The sequence below is a fragment of the Rhamphochromis longiceps genome, linkage group LG9 (assembly GCF_057381845.1).
Source record: "Rhamphochromis longiceps isolate RC_006_pf linkage group LG9, R_longiceps_female_GT1.1, whole genome shotgun sequence".
NCBI classification, from domain to species: Eukaryota; Metazoa; Chordata; class Actinopteri; order Cichliformes; family Cichlidae; genus Rhamphochromis; species Rhamphochromis longiceps.
This window is the reverse complement of record NC_140565.1, coordinates 32,976,615-32,994,174: the sequence shown is the minus strand read 5'-3', so window position 1 is coordinate 32,994,174 and position 17,560 is coordinate 32,976,615. Positions and strand designations below refer to the sequence as shown.

Sequence of the window (17,560 nt, the reverse complement as noted above, 5' to 3'; positions counted from 1 at the left end):
TTTTCTAAAGATATTTGATGATATTTATATTATGAAAAACAGATTTTTGGCATTTTGAGTTTTTCCCGTTTTCAGATAAAATAAACACGCACAAAACAAAAGCAAACAGCCAGAACACAAAGCTGGAAAACCCACCGAATGACCAAAATCTACTCAAAATACTCCCACACAACAGAACCTCCTCTCCTCCTCGCTGGCTCCATGTCTCTCAGTAGAAATATCAGTGGTTTGCTACCTGTCACCATCAAAACACCACAAATCCTGCGAATTATTCACTTCCTTATAAAGCATTGAATGAGACACCGAAGCAGTCATGTTCTAAACAAAGCTTCGGACGTCACTGATCACGTGACTTTGGCCAAACGAATCAAGCTTCGACACGGAGCTTCTGAAGCAGTGTGTTGATTTTTTGACACACGCACCGGAACTTCAGCTTCAAGCGGACCATCACTACAAACGTTTCCCTCATCTGTTTCCTGGGTATTTTTGAAAACGCAGGTTTTTCTATGCGTTTGCACCTTTCGTCCACACGTAAACGGCGTTTTCGGTCACTGAAAAACGCCTGCCAGGGTGGATACTTTCGAAAAGTCCGTTTTGACTATTTTGAAATCTCCGTTTTCAAAATACCCGTGTACGTGTGGACGTAGCCAAAGCTTCATCACGGAGTTTCTCTCGGTTTGTGGGCTCATCTAAAGGTAAGCACCGAGCTAACTTTACTGTGAGCAGGGCTCTAGACTAGTGATAGGCAGATGAAGCCCCATGAAGCACTGAAGCTTTTCATCCAATTGGTTCACCCCAACGCGAAGCTTCATGAAGCTTCATTTGCTCTAGCAGGACACCTACTGGACGTAAAAATAATAGCTGGCATGAATTTGAAGAGTGTGGCATTTTGCACACAGCCTGTAAATGTCAACAACAAAAGGAGTGTGTAAAACATGTATATTGTAGTGATGGCAGTATACTGTGTATATTTATAGTGGCAGTATGGGAAATGATTATTTGGAAATGCTTGAAATGGAAACGATCATTTACTGTGAGGTGAGGTGTGGTTGGGGTGTGGACAGTGGTTGTGCTTTTGTAACGTTGAGGTATGGACAGCTACACACTGAGGCTTTGAGCCTCAGTCCTGCCTGTTCACATTTTATTCTGTAAAAACTAAATTTTCACTGCTTTTATGACCTTTTTAGTGGGGAGAACATAGCTAGGATTTAATGATTTAACAAATCTTTTGAATCCTTTGTCCTCCACAATGCTAAATGGCTGGGAGTCCTCAATCACCATGCTGACCAGGTCTTCATCTATTTGAGATTGTTCTCCTGAGGAAAGACAATAAAGATAAAGCACAAATATAAATATCACACACGTAACTTATAACAGTTGTATAATATTGTTATATCATTTAGTAACATTACTGCATCCTATATTATCATTGCATTTGATGGCTCACCTGGTCTTGCTCCACAATCGGTGTCCCCCTTATTCTCATGCAAAGCTCTGTAGTGCCTAAGCATGGATGAGGTGTTGTTGTTATATCCCAGCTCCCTGGCACATAGCAAACACTTCACCTTGTACAAAAGTACAGACAGCTTAACATAAATTGTATTGCACCATCAGTATCATGAAAATACATCTTCTGTAGAAATTTACATACCTTGTTGGGAGGAATAAGATCAAAATGTTCCCACACAGGGGAGGACATCCTCCTCTTCTTAGCTGGCTCCATTCTCTCCTGACTTTCCTCACTCTCATAAACCTCCAAACGGTCTCCAAACTCTCACTAACCGCAACTCTCCATCAAACACCCACATTTTTGAATGAAGTCTGAGGGGTTTATATCGCTGTCATATCTCGCGGCAAAGTTCGAACCACTTCATGAACCAGTCACGTGGTACAGCCGGGCAGCGAGGCTTCGGACGTCATCATTTTCAGCTCCTCCCATAAATGAAGCAAGCCTCGATACGCGCTTCGCGGAAACGCCCCCTCCATTACTCGACACACGCTCCGAAGCCTCGATACAGAACGTCCCATCACTACTCTAGACTAACTTTTTGACATGGGCGCACCGGTACGCCTAACTTGAAAAATTTAGGCGTACTGGCACAAAAGTTAGGCGAGGGGACACTTGGGCACTGCATTTATTGCAGCATATAGTGTGTTTCCTGGATACACTGTGCTTTTTCCGAGCACTGGCTATGAATTTCAGAAGGATCAGGCCTTAACTTAACAAAAAAGTTATCTCCAACGGGAGATCGAGAGACCAGTGTCAGTGTCACTGTTTACTTAGCCTGATAGAGCAAAGGACACTGTCTCAGCTGAACTCTGGACACACTTACACTGATAAGCACGCACTCATCCCCCTCCCTTTCCAAACGCCTTCGATGCTTGTTTCCTGCGGGGGAAGACTGCGGGTCTGCGTGCCGCGCTGAAATGGTAGCGCTGTGTAGGACGACTGCTGTGTTCCTTCGGATTACCCCCCACCCCCCTATCCAACCCCTGTGGCTTGTCACGTGCTCTAATGTTGTGATGTGGACATTAATGTGCTCTCTGTGTAGAGGAGTTTTTTTGTTTCCTGTTCTCATGCTGTCCTCCCATAGGTGCTGTTACCAGTTCAAAATTGGGGATGGAGACAAGAGAAAAAACCACAATAACAACACTGGTCCGGCCGGGTTAAGTCAAACGATGATTTTAATGATCACACGCGTGGGAGATGGACACTGTATGCAGACAGCCTCAGATCTCAAAATGGTGGAGCATTGCTCAAACTCTTATAGCCTCTGGTTCTCCCACCTTATCATAAAAGCCTAAACATTCACATTCTTTCTCTCACATGGCGCCTAAGCTACGACCTTGGCTTCCCGTTTATCTGCTCCTGCTGAGATGGGGCAGAAAACTCCAGCATGTTCCGTTCTCTTCTAATCAGACAAATAAGGCGATGACTTTCTGCAAACAGTATTTTCTTGTAACATCATAAAACAATATCATTCATCCACAATAAATCAGCAGTCTAATTTAATGCAAATCAGTTTAACTAATGCAATAGTTATCAGCTTCTTCTAATTCAGGAGAATAATGCAAACTAAAACTACATAATAATTCACAATCTTTAATTAGGGGTATAACATGGCATAAAATAATATTATAATCTAACAGTGCCCAGCGTGAGAAGAGGTCTCTTTTTTTCCTCTTGTACTTTTCCCATTGTTGTGTAATTTTTCTGTGTTATTCTCTGCAACGCTGCCGATCTCCGACTGTATTCCCATGTGATGTCTTTGTTGTGTGTGTAAGTCGGGGGGGGGGTCCTATTCCTCTGCGGGGCAACCTGCATATGGCCAATAAAGCATTAACTTAACATCAATGATACTAAGAGTAGCTGTAGATAATATTACATCTGTGGGATGATTATTGGTAATTTTTTCTCTAACGATAAAAATTTTATTTGTGAAGAAGTTCATGAAGTCATTACTAGTTAACGTTAAAGGGATGGTTGGCTCAAAAGAGCTCTGACTTTTTGTCAGCCTGGCTACAGTGCTGAAGAGAAACCTGGGGTTGTTCTTATTTTCTTCAATCAGTGATGAATAGTAAGATGTTCTGGCTTTGCGGAGGGCTTTCTTATAAAGCAGCAAACTATTTCTCCAGGCTAAATGATGATCCTCTAGATTTGTGACACGCCATTTCCTCTCCAGATTACGAGTCATCTGCTTTAGGGTACGTGTTTGAGAATTATACCACGGAGTCAGGTACTTCTGATTAGAGACCTTAGTTTTCACAGGAGCTACAGTATCCAGAGTCGTACGTAGTGAGGAGATGAAATTATTAACAAGATAATCGACCTCTGTTGGGGTAGCGTTCAGATAGCTGCTCTGCTCTGTGTTGGTACAGGGCATTGAAGATGATAACAGTGGGTGGATTATATTCTTAAACTTAGTTACAGTGCTTTCAGAAAGACATCTACTTTGATAAAGTCTACTCTTCACCGCTGTGTAATCACTTATTGTAAATGTAAATGTAATCAGGAAATGATCAGACAGGAGAGGGTTTTCAGGAAACACTGTTAAATGTTCAGTTTCTATGCCATATGTTGAAACAAGATCTAGAGTGTGATTAAAGTGGTGGGTGGGTTCTTTTACATTTTGAGAGAAACCAATTGAGTCTAATAACAGATTAAATGCCATGTTGAGGCTGTCATTTTTAGCATCTACATGGATGTTAAAATCACCCACAATAATTATTTTATCTGAGCTCAGAACTAAATTAGATATAAATCTGAGAAATTAAAACGTACAGCTCTGTTATCACTTCCAGCATAAATGAAGACCGAAAACTAAAAAGCAGTGACGTTTGTAGGGTTACTGAAGTTGGGCTAGCTTGTATATAATGATGTGCTACGTGACCGCTAGCGACACAGCTATGTTAGCATAATATAAACAAGCTAACTTTTTTTCCAATCGATAAAAGTTAACGTGAGTGTTCTCGGTGGTCAGGAACAAATGTAATCGCATGGCAGGATGCTGTAAAAGGACCAAACTTCAGCCAGGACAACAACTGAGATAATCCATCCACAATACGAGGTTAGTCATTCATATGCATGGGCTGGGCTGTAGTTACATCCTAAGGTTTTAAAAACTGAGCTTAAATAAATGATTAGCGGTAATAAAAGCCGAGGGAGGCCAACAGTGATCACTGACTGTTTTAGGAGCTTTTTGAGATCAAATAGAAGAAAATACATAACATTAAACATGTTAACAACACAAAAGCCATATTAAACGCAGACTACTTTAGGCCCGGAAGTAGGATTCGTCGTGTCATCACTGAGCATCACTGCTCATATTTATAATTATACGCTTCTTGGAATGAGTGCATACACTCGTGAAGTTTAGTAACTTCAGGTCACTGCAACAAGCCCAGCTACAGTTTACCGACAGATGGGTACAGGACCTTGAAATGCACCGTGTAGAAAGTAAAGACCATCGTACATATCATAAGTTTACCAGTCTCACAAATCGTCGTCATAAATACACATTCATTAACCGTTTATAAATAGGACCTTTGAGCTCAACGGTAATTAATTAGTAGTGGAAATAATTTCTGGTAGCATCACAGAAATGTAGCAGTGACAATAATACTGTATGCTGTAATCGTACCGGGCAATTAGTGATACAAAACAACTGTTTTATCCTGTGAATAAAAGTACATGTTTCTGTCAATGTACCATGGTAATAACAGAAGCGAAACACAATATTGTGTCAGGACAATTCACTATTTATGCACAATAAATAAAGGAGCATAGCGCGACAATTTCTGTTCAGTGCCAGACTTGCTTGTAACCTATATCACCAATTATGTTATGAAAAATGACGCATTAACTACAACAGAAGACTGACCTTTGTGGAAATGCTTGGAGCAGACTAACCTGTGAGCTGGAGTGTTCTGGGACGTTATATTTGGTCTTTGAATGGCTGCAATCCAGTCGCCTCTTTGTTACTTCGGAAACATGGCTCAAACAATTTCTCTTCAACGACGTAATCCGATAACAACCGATCTCTTTACCCGTCGGCTTTCCGTGGCTGTCATGGGACCGGCTATTGCAGTTAATAATACAACAGCTTCTTGCCATTTTTTGTTTCTTTTTATCGCTGTATAACTGATTTCAATTGAAAGCCTGCGTGCGCTTGTACCTCTTGCCATGAGTTCCCAGAATTCTTTGCGGTTTTACCCCTGAATGACGTCACATTTTCAATCTCTATTGGGCTGCGGGCCAAATTTGGCGCGCGGGCCAGAGTTTGACATTCTACAGCCTCATTTCTATTTGAAGTGATAACAGGAAATCAGAGCGATCTGCTGCAGTATCGGGGTCACAATAAACTTTAATGTCCAGCTGCTGTGGATGAACACTAGGGCTGGGTATCGTCACTGATTTCTAGAATCGATTCAATTCCGATTCACAAGGTCCCGAATCGATTCGATCCACGATTCGATTTAATTCGATTCGATTTAAATCTGGGATATTTTGACAGTCAGAAATATTATAATTCAGATCAGTACATTTACATATTTTTGTATCAATAAAAAGGAAGCTGACACACGCAAGACTTTTTCAAAGGTGTGAGCGTCACAGCAGATGCCTTTGTGTCAAAGTAGCTGAAGATAAAACACAGAAAAACATGAAGGTGATTTTCCTGGCCTGGGATTTTATAAAAATATTCTGCAGTACATCAAAAACGAAAGAAAACCATTAATCAACATATGAACATTACCTCTGACGTTACAGCGGTTTTATTAGAGACACGGCTAAGCGTTTTGCATTTTGAATAATTTTAAAAAGTTTAAATTTGTTCAGTATTGAACAGCAGAAATGAGGTTTTCTTTTCGGAAGAATGTAAAAGGGGAAAAAAACAGCGGCCGACAGCGCTGTAAACAACAGTAGACTTGTGCGTAACAAGCAAGCGAATAATGAAGAAAGGGAAACTGTTCTTGAAGTACAGAGAGAGAGAGCTGCGCATCGCGGTGGAAGCAAAACAGTAAAAGTCAGAGTGAATTCATGACGATGTTTATGTGAAGCGTTTGGATCTTCTTTTGCTGCTGGTTCGGTCAATATTGTTTGGTGAGACATCAAACTAACAGCTTTAGAATCTGCTCATAAAGGGCGTGAACACAAAGCGCGGACCCGCCGACAGATCAGAATCAGCGAGCTGTCGGCTTTCAGCCCCGACCGTGAGAAAGGCGACATCTAACTGATTCTGATCCGCGGGTCGCGCTGTGTGTTTAAGTCTATGTGCAGAATCCGTGTTCCTGCTCTCATTTACTGTCTTAGCTGTTTGGTGGTTCTTGAAATTTTGTGAGATGTCACCTGAGATTCTGGCATTTCGGGCAAAATAAATTTATATTAAAAAAATCGATTCAGGATTTTAATGAATCGATTTTACGTTATCCAAGCCAGAATCAATTTTAATCGATGAATCGATTATAAAAACCCACCCCTAATGAACACATGAGAGGAAGTGAACTCCTACAAAGTCTCATTTTAACGAGTCTGGCTGCTGTAAAGTGATGCACAGGAAGATGTTAACAAAAACTATTCTATGAAATGAATGTTTAGCATCAAGTGAATTCAGATGTTCTGTTCAGTTTTCTTTCTATAGGCAAGGCAAGTTTATTTAGAGTGTTAGGGCAGCCTGAAAATTCTCCTGGGCTGCTCGCATGGAAATTTACAAAATCAACATCGAGATTGCGGACCCCCATAACGGCACCAGCTGCAGGCCCAAGGCCGGAGCCGAACAATCACTCCCTGATAACGACTGTGTTTAGTCTGTTCCCCCCATTCCCTACAAGGCCACCTGGGTTGGCTGGAGGACTGTTTACTTAGCCTGATAGGCCGAAGGACACTGTCTCAGCTAAACTATGGACACGCACACACATACACTTACACTGATAAGCACTCACTCATCCCCCCCCTCCCTTTCCAACGCCTTCGATGCTTGTTGCCCCCTGGGAACACGAGGCGGGGGAGGGGGGGGGGGGTTTCCATCTCGCTGCAGGGCAACCTGCAAAATAAAGGCTGTTTCATTCATTCATTATATAGCACAATTCAACAGCAAGTTGATTCAAAGTGCTTTTCAGAGACATTAAAAAACAAAAAAATAAAAAGCATGATTTAAAAAGGGGGGGGGGGGGGCAGTACATAAAATCAGTAGTTAAAATGTAGGTTTTGAAATTTAAGCTTAAAAGTAAAACCGTGCAGATTTGGTGCTTTATTCAAATGCAGCTGAGAACAGGTGAGTCTGCAACCTGGATTTAAATAAACTGAGTGTTTCAGCTGCTCTGAGGCTTTCTGGGAGTTTGTTCCAGATATATGGAGCATAAAAGCTGAATGCAGCTTCTCCATGTCCAGTCTCACAAGATTTCTACAACCAATCAGAGTGAAATTTGTACTTTGTGTTGTCAGATGAACATCAGAATCAGAATCGTGTTTCTTGGCCAAGTATATGTGCAGACACATACAAGGAATTTGGTTCCGGTAGATGGAGGCTCTCAAGCACAGCAATGTAAAACAAACAAACAAACACACACACACACACACACACACACGTGTCTATATATACATTACACATACATACACAAAGCTGTGTAAACCAACTGTATGGTTTATGATGGAGACCCTGAGTCTGGTTCAGCTGCTTTGTTGGGGTCTGTATGTTAAAGAGTCTGTTTACATGGTGGAGGTGGTGGGACTGGGGGCCTGAAGGAGTTGAAAGTGTGGGGTGGGGGAGTAACATGTCTGTCCCTGTTTGTGGAAACCACAGGAGGAGCTGTTCAGGCTGTTGCTGGGTGTGAATTGTTTATGGAGTCTTTAAACTTGTAGTTGCTGTTTTCCAGACTGAAGCAGAGTCGTTAGCTGAAAACTGGTTTTAGAGCTTCATTCAGGACACCTTCTCAGGCTCTTACAGCCTTACCTGTATCATAACAAAGTGTATAAACCCCAATCCACCTTTAACATGGTCCTTCTCCCAAACCTTCAAATAGGACTTTCTGGCCCTGTCATAGTAAAGGGCTGCTTAGAATATTAGAGCCAATGTCACAAAGTTCCTCCTGAAGTATAAGTGAGTGAGAGAGTTTCCTCACTTTGCAGCACAACACGTCTCACAAGATTTCTACAAGCAATCAGAGTGAAATTTGTACTTTGTGTTGTCAGATGAACATATGAGACACTTTGACTCTTCAGTGCAGTGTGGAGCCTAACAAAGATCTGTTTTGTGTCCCAGCTGATCAGCAGGAGGAGAAGAGTCTGACGGAGCAGCAGAGGAACATTTTCAGCCATCTGGACTCAGCTGAGTCACTACAGAGGAAACAATGAGCTCAACACAGGAGGTGAGGAAAATATCACAGTTTCACCAAATAATCAGTCACGTCTAAAACTCTCATCCTCCCAACCTGTTATATGACTGTGTTGTATTTTATTATGTACTATGTTTTTTTTTTATTTTACATCTATTATGTTTACAAACATCAAGAAGTCACAAGCAAAGAGAAACCACACCACAGCACATGTTTAAATAAGGATATTCATCAAAATTATTTATTAATGAAATTTCAAAACCTTTTCAATCACACAGAAAATACATGTGCAAAGCAACACAACAGTAGCCTGATATCAGACAGAACTGTCACATGATACTAAACATAATGAAGCGCTTCATTATAATTTGTAGATTCAAGCTGCTCTTCATATTTTGACCAGCAGATGTCACCAAAGAGGACTGTTGAAAAGCTTCAAGTAATGACAGTTTGTTCCACGACTGCATTTCACTGGGTTTTGATTATCGATTAAAATTGATTGTAGCTTGGATAACATGATATCAATTCATTAAAATCCTGAATGGATTTTTAAATATAAATTAATTTTGCCCAAAACGCCAGAATCTCAAGTTAAACCTCAGAAAATTTCACAAAACAGCTAAAACAGCAAATGAGAGCAGGTACATGACATGGACTCGACGTCGGGTGAGAAAGCCGGCAGCTCGCTGATTCTGATGCGTTTGCCGGTCCGCTCTTTGTGTTTACGTCTTTTTCGGCGCTAGATTCTGAAGCTGCAGGTTGTGTCTCTCTCCAAAATAAAATTAATTAAACCAGCAGAATTCTCTCTCTCCATTGTTTACAGCTCTGTCGGGTGCTGTTTTTTGTTTTTTCACTCCCAGCAACAAAGCCTAATTTCTGCTGTTCAATACAGAACAAATGTAAACTTTTTAAAATTATGCAAAACGTTTAGATGTGTCTGTCATAAAACGTCTGTAATTTTGCTCTGCTTCACTTCAGCAGCATCAGGTAATGTTCATATGTTGATTAATGGTTTTCTTTCGTGTTTGATACACTGCAGAATATTTTTAAACCCAGGCCAGAAAATTCTCCTTCATGTTTTTCTGTTTTATCCTCAGTTACTTTGACACAAAGGCATCTGCTGTGATGCTTACACCTCTGATGAAGTCTCACACATGTCAGCTTTCATTTTAGAAATATAAAATATGGATAAGTACATAGTGATCAGAATTCTAATATTTCTGATTGTCTGAGGCAAGATTTCCCCGAATCGAAATCAGTGATGATGCCCAGCCCTAAATTTCACTCACTGCCTGTGTTTGTATCTCTGTCACTGCAGGACCAACATGGAGCGAGAAGTCAGCGCTCTCAGGAGGCCGACCAACCTCACAGAACAAAGGGGGAGAAGAAATACAGCTGTGATGAGTGTGGGAAAGATTTTACTAAGAAGGATTCACTAAAAACCCACCAACTCATCCACACTGGAGAGAGACCGTTCAGCTGTGATGACTGTGGAAAGTCTTTTACCCAGTCTGGAAGCTTAAAAGCACACCAGCTCATCCATAGTGGAGTTAAAGCATACAGCTGTGACGAGTGTGGAAAGAGTTTTTCCTGGAAGGGTAGTCTAAAAAAACACCAACTCGTCCACAGTGGAGTTAAAGCGTACAGCTGTGACGAGTGTGGGAAGGATTTTCTTAGGAAGGCTTCACTACAAAACCATCAGGTCATCCACACTGGAGAGAGACCGTTCAGCTGTGACGAGTGTGGACACACTTTTTCTCGGAAGAATGCTCTAAAAAAACACCAACTCATCCACAGTGGAGTTAAAGCGTACAGCTGTGATCAGTGTGGCAGAGCTTTTACTCAAAGTATCAGCTTACAGAATCATCTAGTTACCCACTCTGGAATTAAAACATACAGCTGTGACATTTGTGGAAAATCTTTCAGCCTGAAACAGAGCCTAAATACACACCTACGCATTCACACCAGACATGATGTGTACAGCTGTGAACAGTGTGGCAAAGAGTTTGCTAAACACACACTATTAAAACGCCACATGTTTACCCACTCTGAGGAACTACCTTATAAATGTGACCTGTGTGAGAATACTTTTAAATCTCCACATTACCTGAGACAACACCAACAGATCCACACCAGAAAGAGACTCTACAAGTGCAGTTACTGTGAGGTATGTGTTTATATTTTTATCGTGTCATTTTAGCCTGACTGTTTGGAACAACTCTGCTCATTAAACCGTGTTAGCATGTTGCTAACACAATTTAATAAGCAGAGTTCTACAGAATGGAGAGACGGTGTTGTGTGATTATTCAGATTTTCAATTCAGTTATCATTTTTGTTTAAATGATCCTAAAAAACTAAACTGAAAGTGCTGAAAAGTGATATGATGGTGTTATTTAAAATTCATGTAGTTTCGTGGTATTCAATTCAGTTTTATTTATATAGCGCCAAATCACAGCAGTAGTTCCCTGAAGGTTCTTTATATTGTAAGGTAGACCCTGCACAGTTACCAGCTGTCAGCTACATAGAAAAGGATCTTGGTGTTATTTGTCTCTCAGAAACAGTTCATAACTTCAACTCATTCATGTCACCTAAAAGGTAAACCTGTTTCTCCATCACCTGTTCAGCTCTGATGATTCAGTAAGGACATCTCCTGGTTTCATCTTCATGTTTCCCTCTCACCACATATCCAAACCGACATCATGACCAGCAGCTTTTACAGCTGTGGCTCCAGCAAACCTCAGCTGATACTAGAAAGGAATATTAAATAAATTCTAACAACAGCTGATCAAGCTTAAACGCGCTGCTGTTGTTTAGCGCGACATCCGCTGGTTTCCTCTCTCTGGCGCAAAGTGGGCGATAAACAAACAAGAGAGGAAAGCCGATCAGCTGATCATTGATCAGTTTCATGATTGAAGTAGCAACAGGAGAGGCAGGGGGGAGAATGAGAGAAGAAGAGGCAGCTGTGCAGCGTAAAGACAGAATAAATCAATCTTTGTCTTTTTTTCATTCTAGCTGAAGTTCGGGACAAACTCTGTTCCTTTTCACCTTAATACGAAATGCGTAATAATTTCTCTGAATGAGGGACGATTCCGTCTTTTTACAGGCAACTCTACTAACTAACCTTATGAATAAAATACAGTTCACTATGGTATCACTAACATCAAAGCACCCACCCAGCTGTATAGGAACTCTGTCATGCTAGCTAGCACGCAGTACGAGTTATTGTAACTGACTGTAAAAAGTCAGCACAACGAAAATAAACTCCACCTAAACTTGGTTTATATCTGACCAAGATAGACTGCAGGTCATAACTTCTTACCTGAAGTTCAGTTCACCTGACACTCGGACCGGCGGCCGCCTCGGGTCTCTCCTCCTCCTGCCTCCCCTTTCCCTCATCCACCCGCTGGCCTCCACCACTTGCTAATTTTACTGAATCTGAGGAAGCTCCGCCACAGCCACCACCAAACAACTGAGTTATTTTTACAGCATCTGGCCAATCCACCACCTTTCATTGTTTATACCGTTACAAAGGGAAAAAAGTCACCGGGCCACCGAGCAAATGCCCGATGGCCAGTCCAGCATTGGTCGTGCCATCAGTTAACCCTTCCCGTGCCAACTGTGGCACACGTGCCTAGGGTTGCCGACCCCTGCCCTACAATAATACATACAGAGAAAAGCCCAACAATCATATGACCCTCTATGTGCAAGCACTTTGACGACTGTGGGAAGGAAAAACTCCCTTTTAATCAGTGATGGGAATAACGGCGTTACAAGTAACGGAAGTAGCTGACTACGTAAGTAATCTGGAAGCTACAGCTTTAAGCAGCTGTGTGCGCTCCCGTGGACGGTAATCACGATCACTTTCTAGCACAACACCTGGAGCTAAGGGGGCAAAACAATCGCATGAGTGCTGCTGTTTGACTGAGGAAGAATAAAGTAGTCGTGGTAAGCAAATCACATGACCACTTAAAGACAAAGCAAGCAGAGTCACGATAAACAATATGTATCCGGCGTTTTTAGAGAGAGAGAGAGAGGGAGAGAGAGAGAGAGAGAGAGATGGATGGATGGATGGATGGATGTTTAGCGTGTTTGCAGTGTGTAGTTAATGTGTTGTGTAGTTAGTGTGTAGTGTTGTGGATAGTTTTGTGTTGTGTGTCAGAACAATGAGGCGACTGCTGTCTCCAGGTAGAAACAGGAGTGATACAGCTGCTGCTGTCAGACCTGCAGGTATCAGGCTGTGATGTTTCCTTTATCGTGGACAGAAATTTTTGGAGTGGCACAAATAATTTGTGTGGCATCTTATTGAAGAACAGCTGATTGTTCTTAAATAGTTTGAAGTGGTTATTTAAAAAATCAGGATAAAAGGTAAATGGATGCAAATAACTTTGTTGTTTGCAAAACTTGTGCATAGGATTTTAAAATTGACAATTTATATTTGCATTTAAAGTTATGAAATATGATTCATTAAACATGTTTGTGGTTGTTACAGTAAAAAATATAACTTTTTCTACTCTGATCTTATGTTTTTTGTCTGACCTTTAGATCAGTTGTGTTAATACAGTATGTAAAAATGAAAACATGACTGTAAATTCAGGGTCACCTGGTCCAGCCCTAACTATATGCTTTAGCAAAAAGGAAAGTTTGAAGCCTAATCTTGAAAGTAGACACTGTGTCTGTCTCCTGAATCCAAACTGGAAGCTGGTTCCACAGAAGAGGGGCCTGAAACCGAACGATCTGCCTCCCATTCTACTTTTAAATACTGTAGGAACAACAAGTAAGGCTGCAGTGCGAGAGCAAAGTGCTCTAACAGGGTGATATGGTACTACAAGGTCATTAAAATAAGATTGGGCCTGATTATTCAAGACCGGATTTTGAATTCAATTCTGGATTAAACAGGAAGCCAATGAAGGAGAAATCTGCTCTCTCTTTCTAGTCCCTGTCAGGACTCTTGCTGCAGCATTTCGGATTAACTGAAGGCTTTTCAGCGAGTTTTTAGGACTTCTTGATAATAATGAATTGCTTAATGTGCATTGAAGGACATATCCTGGTCAAAATGACTCCAAGGTTCCTCACAGCGTTACTGGAAGTTACTGAAGTGTTTCCTTATAATTGCCCACTCTAAGAAACTCAGTCGACGGGACTGAGCTCTGCAGCGTGGGTAATTACAAGGAAACGCTTCATAATTTGTAGATTCAAGCTGCTCTACATATTTTGAACAGCAGATGTCACCAAAGAGGCGACAGAATTTGTCCTGGTCCAAAATGAGTCCAAAGTTCCCCACAGTGTTACTGGAGGCCAAGGTAATGCCACCGAGAGTAAGAATCTGGTTAGGTACAATACTGTTCAACTGATGCTCACAAGGGTGTGGTACCACAGTGTGTGTTTGTATAGCCCAGTAAACTGTTAACTGAAGGAGTAAAATGTAATTGGCCGTCTGCAGAGATGCTCTTTATTTCAGGCGACGTTCAGGATAAAAATGTTGAAGGACTGACTTACACTGTCTTTGTGTCTTTGTTTAGAAGCAGAGCGACACAGATGGATCCAGTTCTCAACCCTGTCGTCACTGTGGTGGTGGGAAAGACTTTCGTTGTGACCTTTGTGGAAAAACTTTCAGTCATTCAAACACCCTAAAACTACATCAACGTAGACACACTGGAGACAAAATGAACTACTGCAAAGAATGTGGGAAAGGCTTCACCACAAAACGTGACTTAAAACGACACGAACTCTTTCACAGTGGGGTCAAAAAGCATCTCTGTGATCAGTGTGGGTCATCCTACACCTCTGCAGGTGAGCTTAAAAGACACAAATGCGTCCACACAGGAGAGAAACCATACAAGTGCAGACACTGTGACAAAAGCTTTCCACAATCAGGTGATTGTAACAGGCATGAACGGACACACATGGAAGGAAACTACAGCTGTGACCAGTGTGACAAGAGCTTCAAGAATTTCAGTTCATACTCCGAACACAAACGATCCCACGTTACTAATAAACTCTTTCACTGTTACCAATGTGCCAAAATATTCACCACATTGTCTGCTCTGTGCAAACATCAGCGTGATCATGCAGGACTGAAATCACTCTCATCACGGTGAATCTGCAGAGACAGAAAGATCCTCGTTTGGTTTCAGGGTCAGACTCAAAGCCCTTGAGATCAGGCTCCACAGAGTTCAGATGGAATCTCCTGTAAAGATCTGATGAGGCAGCTATGAATGAAAATGTGCCTCTCGTTACATTTTAAGCTTTCTAAACTGTTCTACTGTAGTGTTGGTGTTGAGTGGTTAGCATTGTTCCAGCAGTTGAATCAAAAAATCTGTTTCCTCTTATGTTTTTATTGAATGTATTTTGATCCATGTGTTTTTGTTGGGTGTTTTTTTTTGTTTTTGTTTTTTTTTGTGTTCAGGTTTTTTGTGTTTATGAAATCCTTCAACAGTTAAACCAAAATTTTACATGTTAAATAAAGAAATAATTTACTGACAAAGAGTTTGATCCATGATGTCATTTCCTGTATGTCAAACCAAAAACTGATGTGACAAATGTTCTCAGTGACCTGAAATTCATGAAAAAATAAGATCTTTAAAATCTTTTGTATTTTAACAAAGTTGCTGTAGGTATCAAAAATTCTGATTTGTGTTTGAGATTGTTAGAAGATTTTCTACATTATACATTATAACCAAATCTCTATAATACAATATAATCAAGTAGGCCTTATATTCTAACCAAGTGAGCCTTATATTCTAACCAAGTATGCCTTATATTTTGTGTGTTCATATATTTTCACATAACCAAGCCTATTGTTGAAGAATCACCTAACCAAGTTTATTGTTAAAGGAAAACTGATGCATTCCTTACCTAAGTGTTTGAGATGTTTGACAGCATGATATAATGATGCATTCTTTCCTATAGTGTCTGTGATGTCAGATAAAGCATGATATACTTCTGTATTTTTATCCCAGTGTGTGAAAGATCAGATAAGCTGATTTAATGTTTAACCTCTCGTCAACATCTGTTAAAAGAGGAAGTACTATGTAACCCATTTTTGCCTTATAAATAAAGCAAGCGAGCCTGTGCTCGGAGTGTGTGTCTTCTCAGAGAGACATTCACCCGTGCGCACGTTTTCTAATTACACTCTGAGTCGGTCTGAAGTTGTCTCATTTCTCTTACTTGTGTTTTGAACAAATGTCTACCCCTGACAGAGATATAAAAAGATTAATTTTGGAAAATTATCTTTTAAAGTTGTGGTTTGATTTGCTCAGCTTATCAGAGTTTCCTTTGTTGGCACTGCCTCTCTGAAGTTGTTGGTCTATATTGACATGACAGCTGATTTTTCAGCTGGACGTCCATGATGTGAATCTTATTTCACCACATCCCAAAGGTGCTCTATTGGACTGAGACTCAGGTAGGCTGTGGTCTGTAAATGATGTCAGTTGGTACTAAGGGACCCAAATTGTGCCAACCAAACATCTCCACGCTATTACACCAGCAGCAGGATGGATCCATGCTTTATTTTGTTTAAGACAAATTCTGCCCCTAAAATCTGAAAGTTGCAGAGATTGAAAAAAGTTGCCTGGACTGATGGGTCTCAATCTTTTCTTGTCCACTTTTGTTGATCTCGAATGTAAAGTAACCCACCCATCACGTTAATCACACTCTAGAACTTGTTTTAACATATGACATAGAAACTGAACATTTAACACTGTTTTCTGTAAACCCTCTCTTGTCTGATCGTTTGATAATAACATTTAAATTTACAATAATGGAATGAAGCCAGATAACACGCATATAAAGACCTGGGTGACCTCTAACTTCCTGCTGCTGATTATACTTGGCCTACAATACCTAGAAATATGGTATCGAACCAGATACTGTCCTATATCCTGTCAGAGTGACACTCAAAAACTACTCCATGCATTTATTATTTCTAGACTGGACTACTGTAATTTGCTATTATCAGGATGTCCTAAAAACTCCCAGAGAAGCCTGCAGGTAATCCAAAATGCTGCAGCAAGAGTACTGACAGGGATTAGTTGTTGTTCCTAGAATATTTAAAAGTAGAGTGAGAGGCAGAGCTTTGAGTTTTCAGGCCCCTCTTCTGTGGAACCAGCTTCCAGTTGGGATTGGTGAGGCAGACACGATCTCTACTTTTAAGATTAGGCTTCAAACTTTCCCTTTTACTAAAATATATAGTTAGGGCAACATCAGGTGACCCTGAATTCTCCCTTTTTAATGCTGTAATGGGTGTAGGCTGCTGGGGGATTCCCATGATGTATTCAGTATTTCTTCCTCAGTCAGCTTTCTCACTCACTATATAGAGCTCTCTGCATTGAATCATACTTGTTATTAATCTCTGTCTTCCACAGCATGTCTTTTCTCCTGTCTTCCTTCTCTCACCCCAACCGCCTGTGGCAGATGGCTGCCCCTCCCTGAGCCTGGTTCTGCCGGAGGTTTCTTCCTATTAAAAGGGAGATTTTCCTTCCCACTGTCACCAAAGGGATTGTTGGGTTTTGTATGTGTTATTGCAGGGCAGGGGGTCCACTACCTCCATGATCCAATCTGGAGCCACTAACCCTGAGGGTACATCTTTCACCATCTTACAAAGCTGGGATTGCAGCCATTCCCCAACTCTCTGTGAATGGTACTCATGGAATTTGATCTGTGGCTGTTGATCAATGGTCATGATTTGCATATTAATGATGAAGAAACTTATCTTACAGCTCATTGTTCA

At 41.0% G+C, this 17,560-nt stretch overlaps 2 protein-coding genes across 3 annotated transcripts; one reads left to right on the top strand and one right to left on the bottom strand.

The window, feature by feature from the left end:
- The first annotated feature begins 398 nt into the window (after window positions 1–398).
- On the top strand, window positions 399–15,969 carry LOC146662660 (uncharacterized). Of its 2 annotated transcripts, none has more exons than XM_085417468.1 (4): window positions 399–695; window positions 8,760–8,865; window positions 10,151–10,999; window positions 14,355–15,969. In XM_085417468.1, the coding sequence occupies exons 2-4, from the start codon at window positions 8,848–8,850 to the stop codon at window positions 14,928–14,930; spliced, it is 1,443 nt and encodes a 480-aa protein (XP_085273594.1). In that variant the 5' UTR covers window positions 399–695; window positions 8,760–8,847; the 3' UTR covers window positions 14,931–15,969. The 2 variants fall into 2 exon arrangements, with proteins under 2 accessions (XP_085273594.1, XP_085273593.1); XM_085417467.1 differs by having other exon boundaries at window positions 14,352–15,969.
- On the bottom strand, window positions 1,135–1,822 carry LOC146662661 (uncharacterized). The gene is made up of 3 exons (XM_085417590.1): window positions 1,652–1,822; window positions 1,448–1,565; window positions 1,135–1,316 (listed from the first exon to the last, which is right to left on the bottom strand). The coding sequence occupies exons 1-3, from the start codon at window positions 1,721–1,723 to the stop codon at window positions 1,156–1,158; spliced, it is 351 nt and encodes a 116-aa protein (XP_085273716.1). The 5' UTR covers window positions 1,724–1,822; the 3' UTR covers window positions 1,135–1,155.
- Window positions 15,970–17,560: the final 1,591 nt, after the last annotated feature.

What these genes read in the sequence shown, in the direction of transcription:
- LOC146662661 (XM_085417590.1), bottom strand. Translation starts at nt 1,723, where the DNA reads ATGGAGCCAGCTAAGAAGAGGAGGATGTCCTCCCCTGTGTGGGAACAT. An exon ending in ATCTTATTCCTCCCAACAAG is followed by an intron (nt 1,566 to 1,651) that starts GTATGTAAATTT and finishes CTTTTGTACAAG; the next exon opens with GTGAAGTGTTTGCTATGTGC. An exon ending in CGATTGTGGAGCAAGACCAG is followed by an intron (nt 1,317 to 1,447) that starts GTGAGCCATCAA and finishes GTCTTTCCTCAG; the next exon opens with GAGAACAATCTCAAATAGAT.
- LOC146662660 (XM_085417467.1), top strand. An exon ending in ACAAGTGCAGTTACTGTGAG is followed by an intron (nt 11,000 to 14,351) that starts GTATGTGTTTAT and finishes GTCTTTGTTTAG; the next exon opens with AAGCAGAGCGACACAGATGG.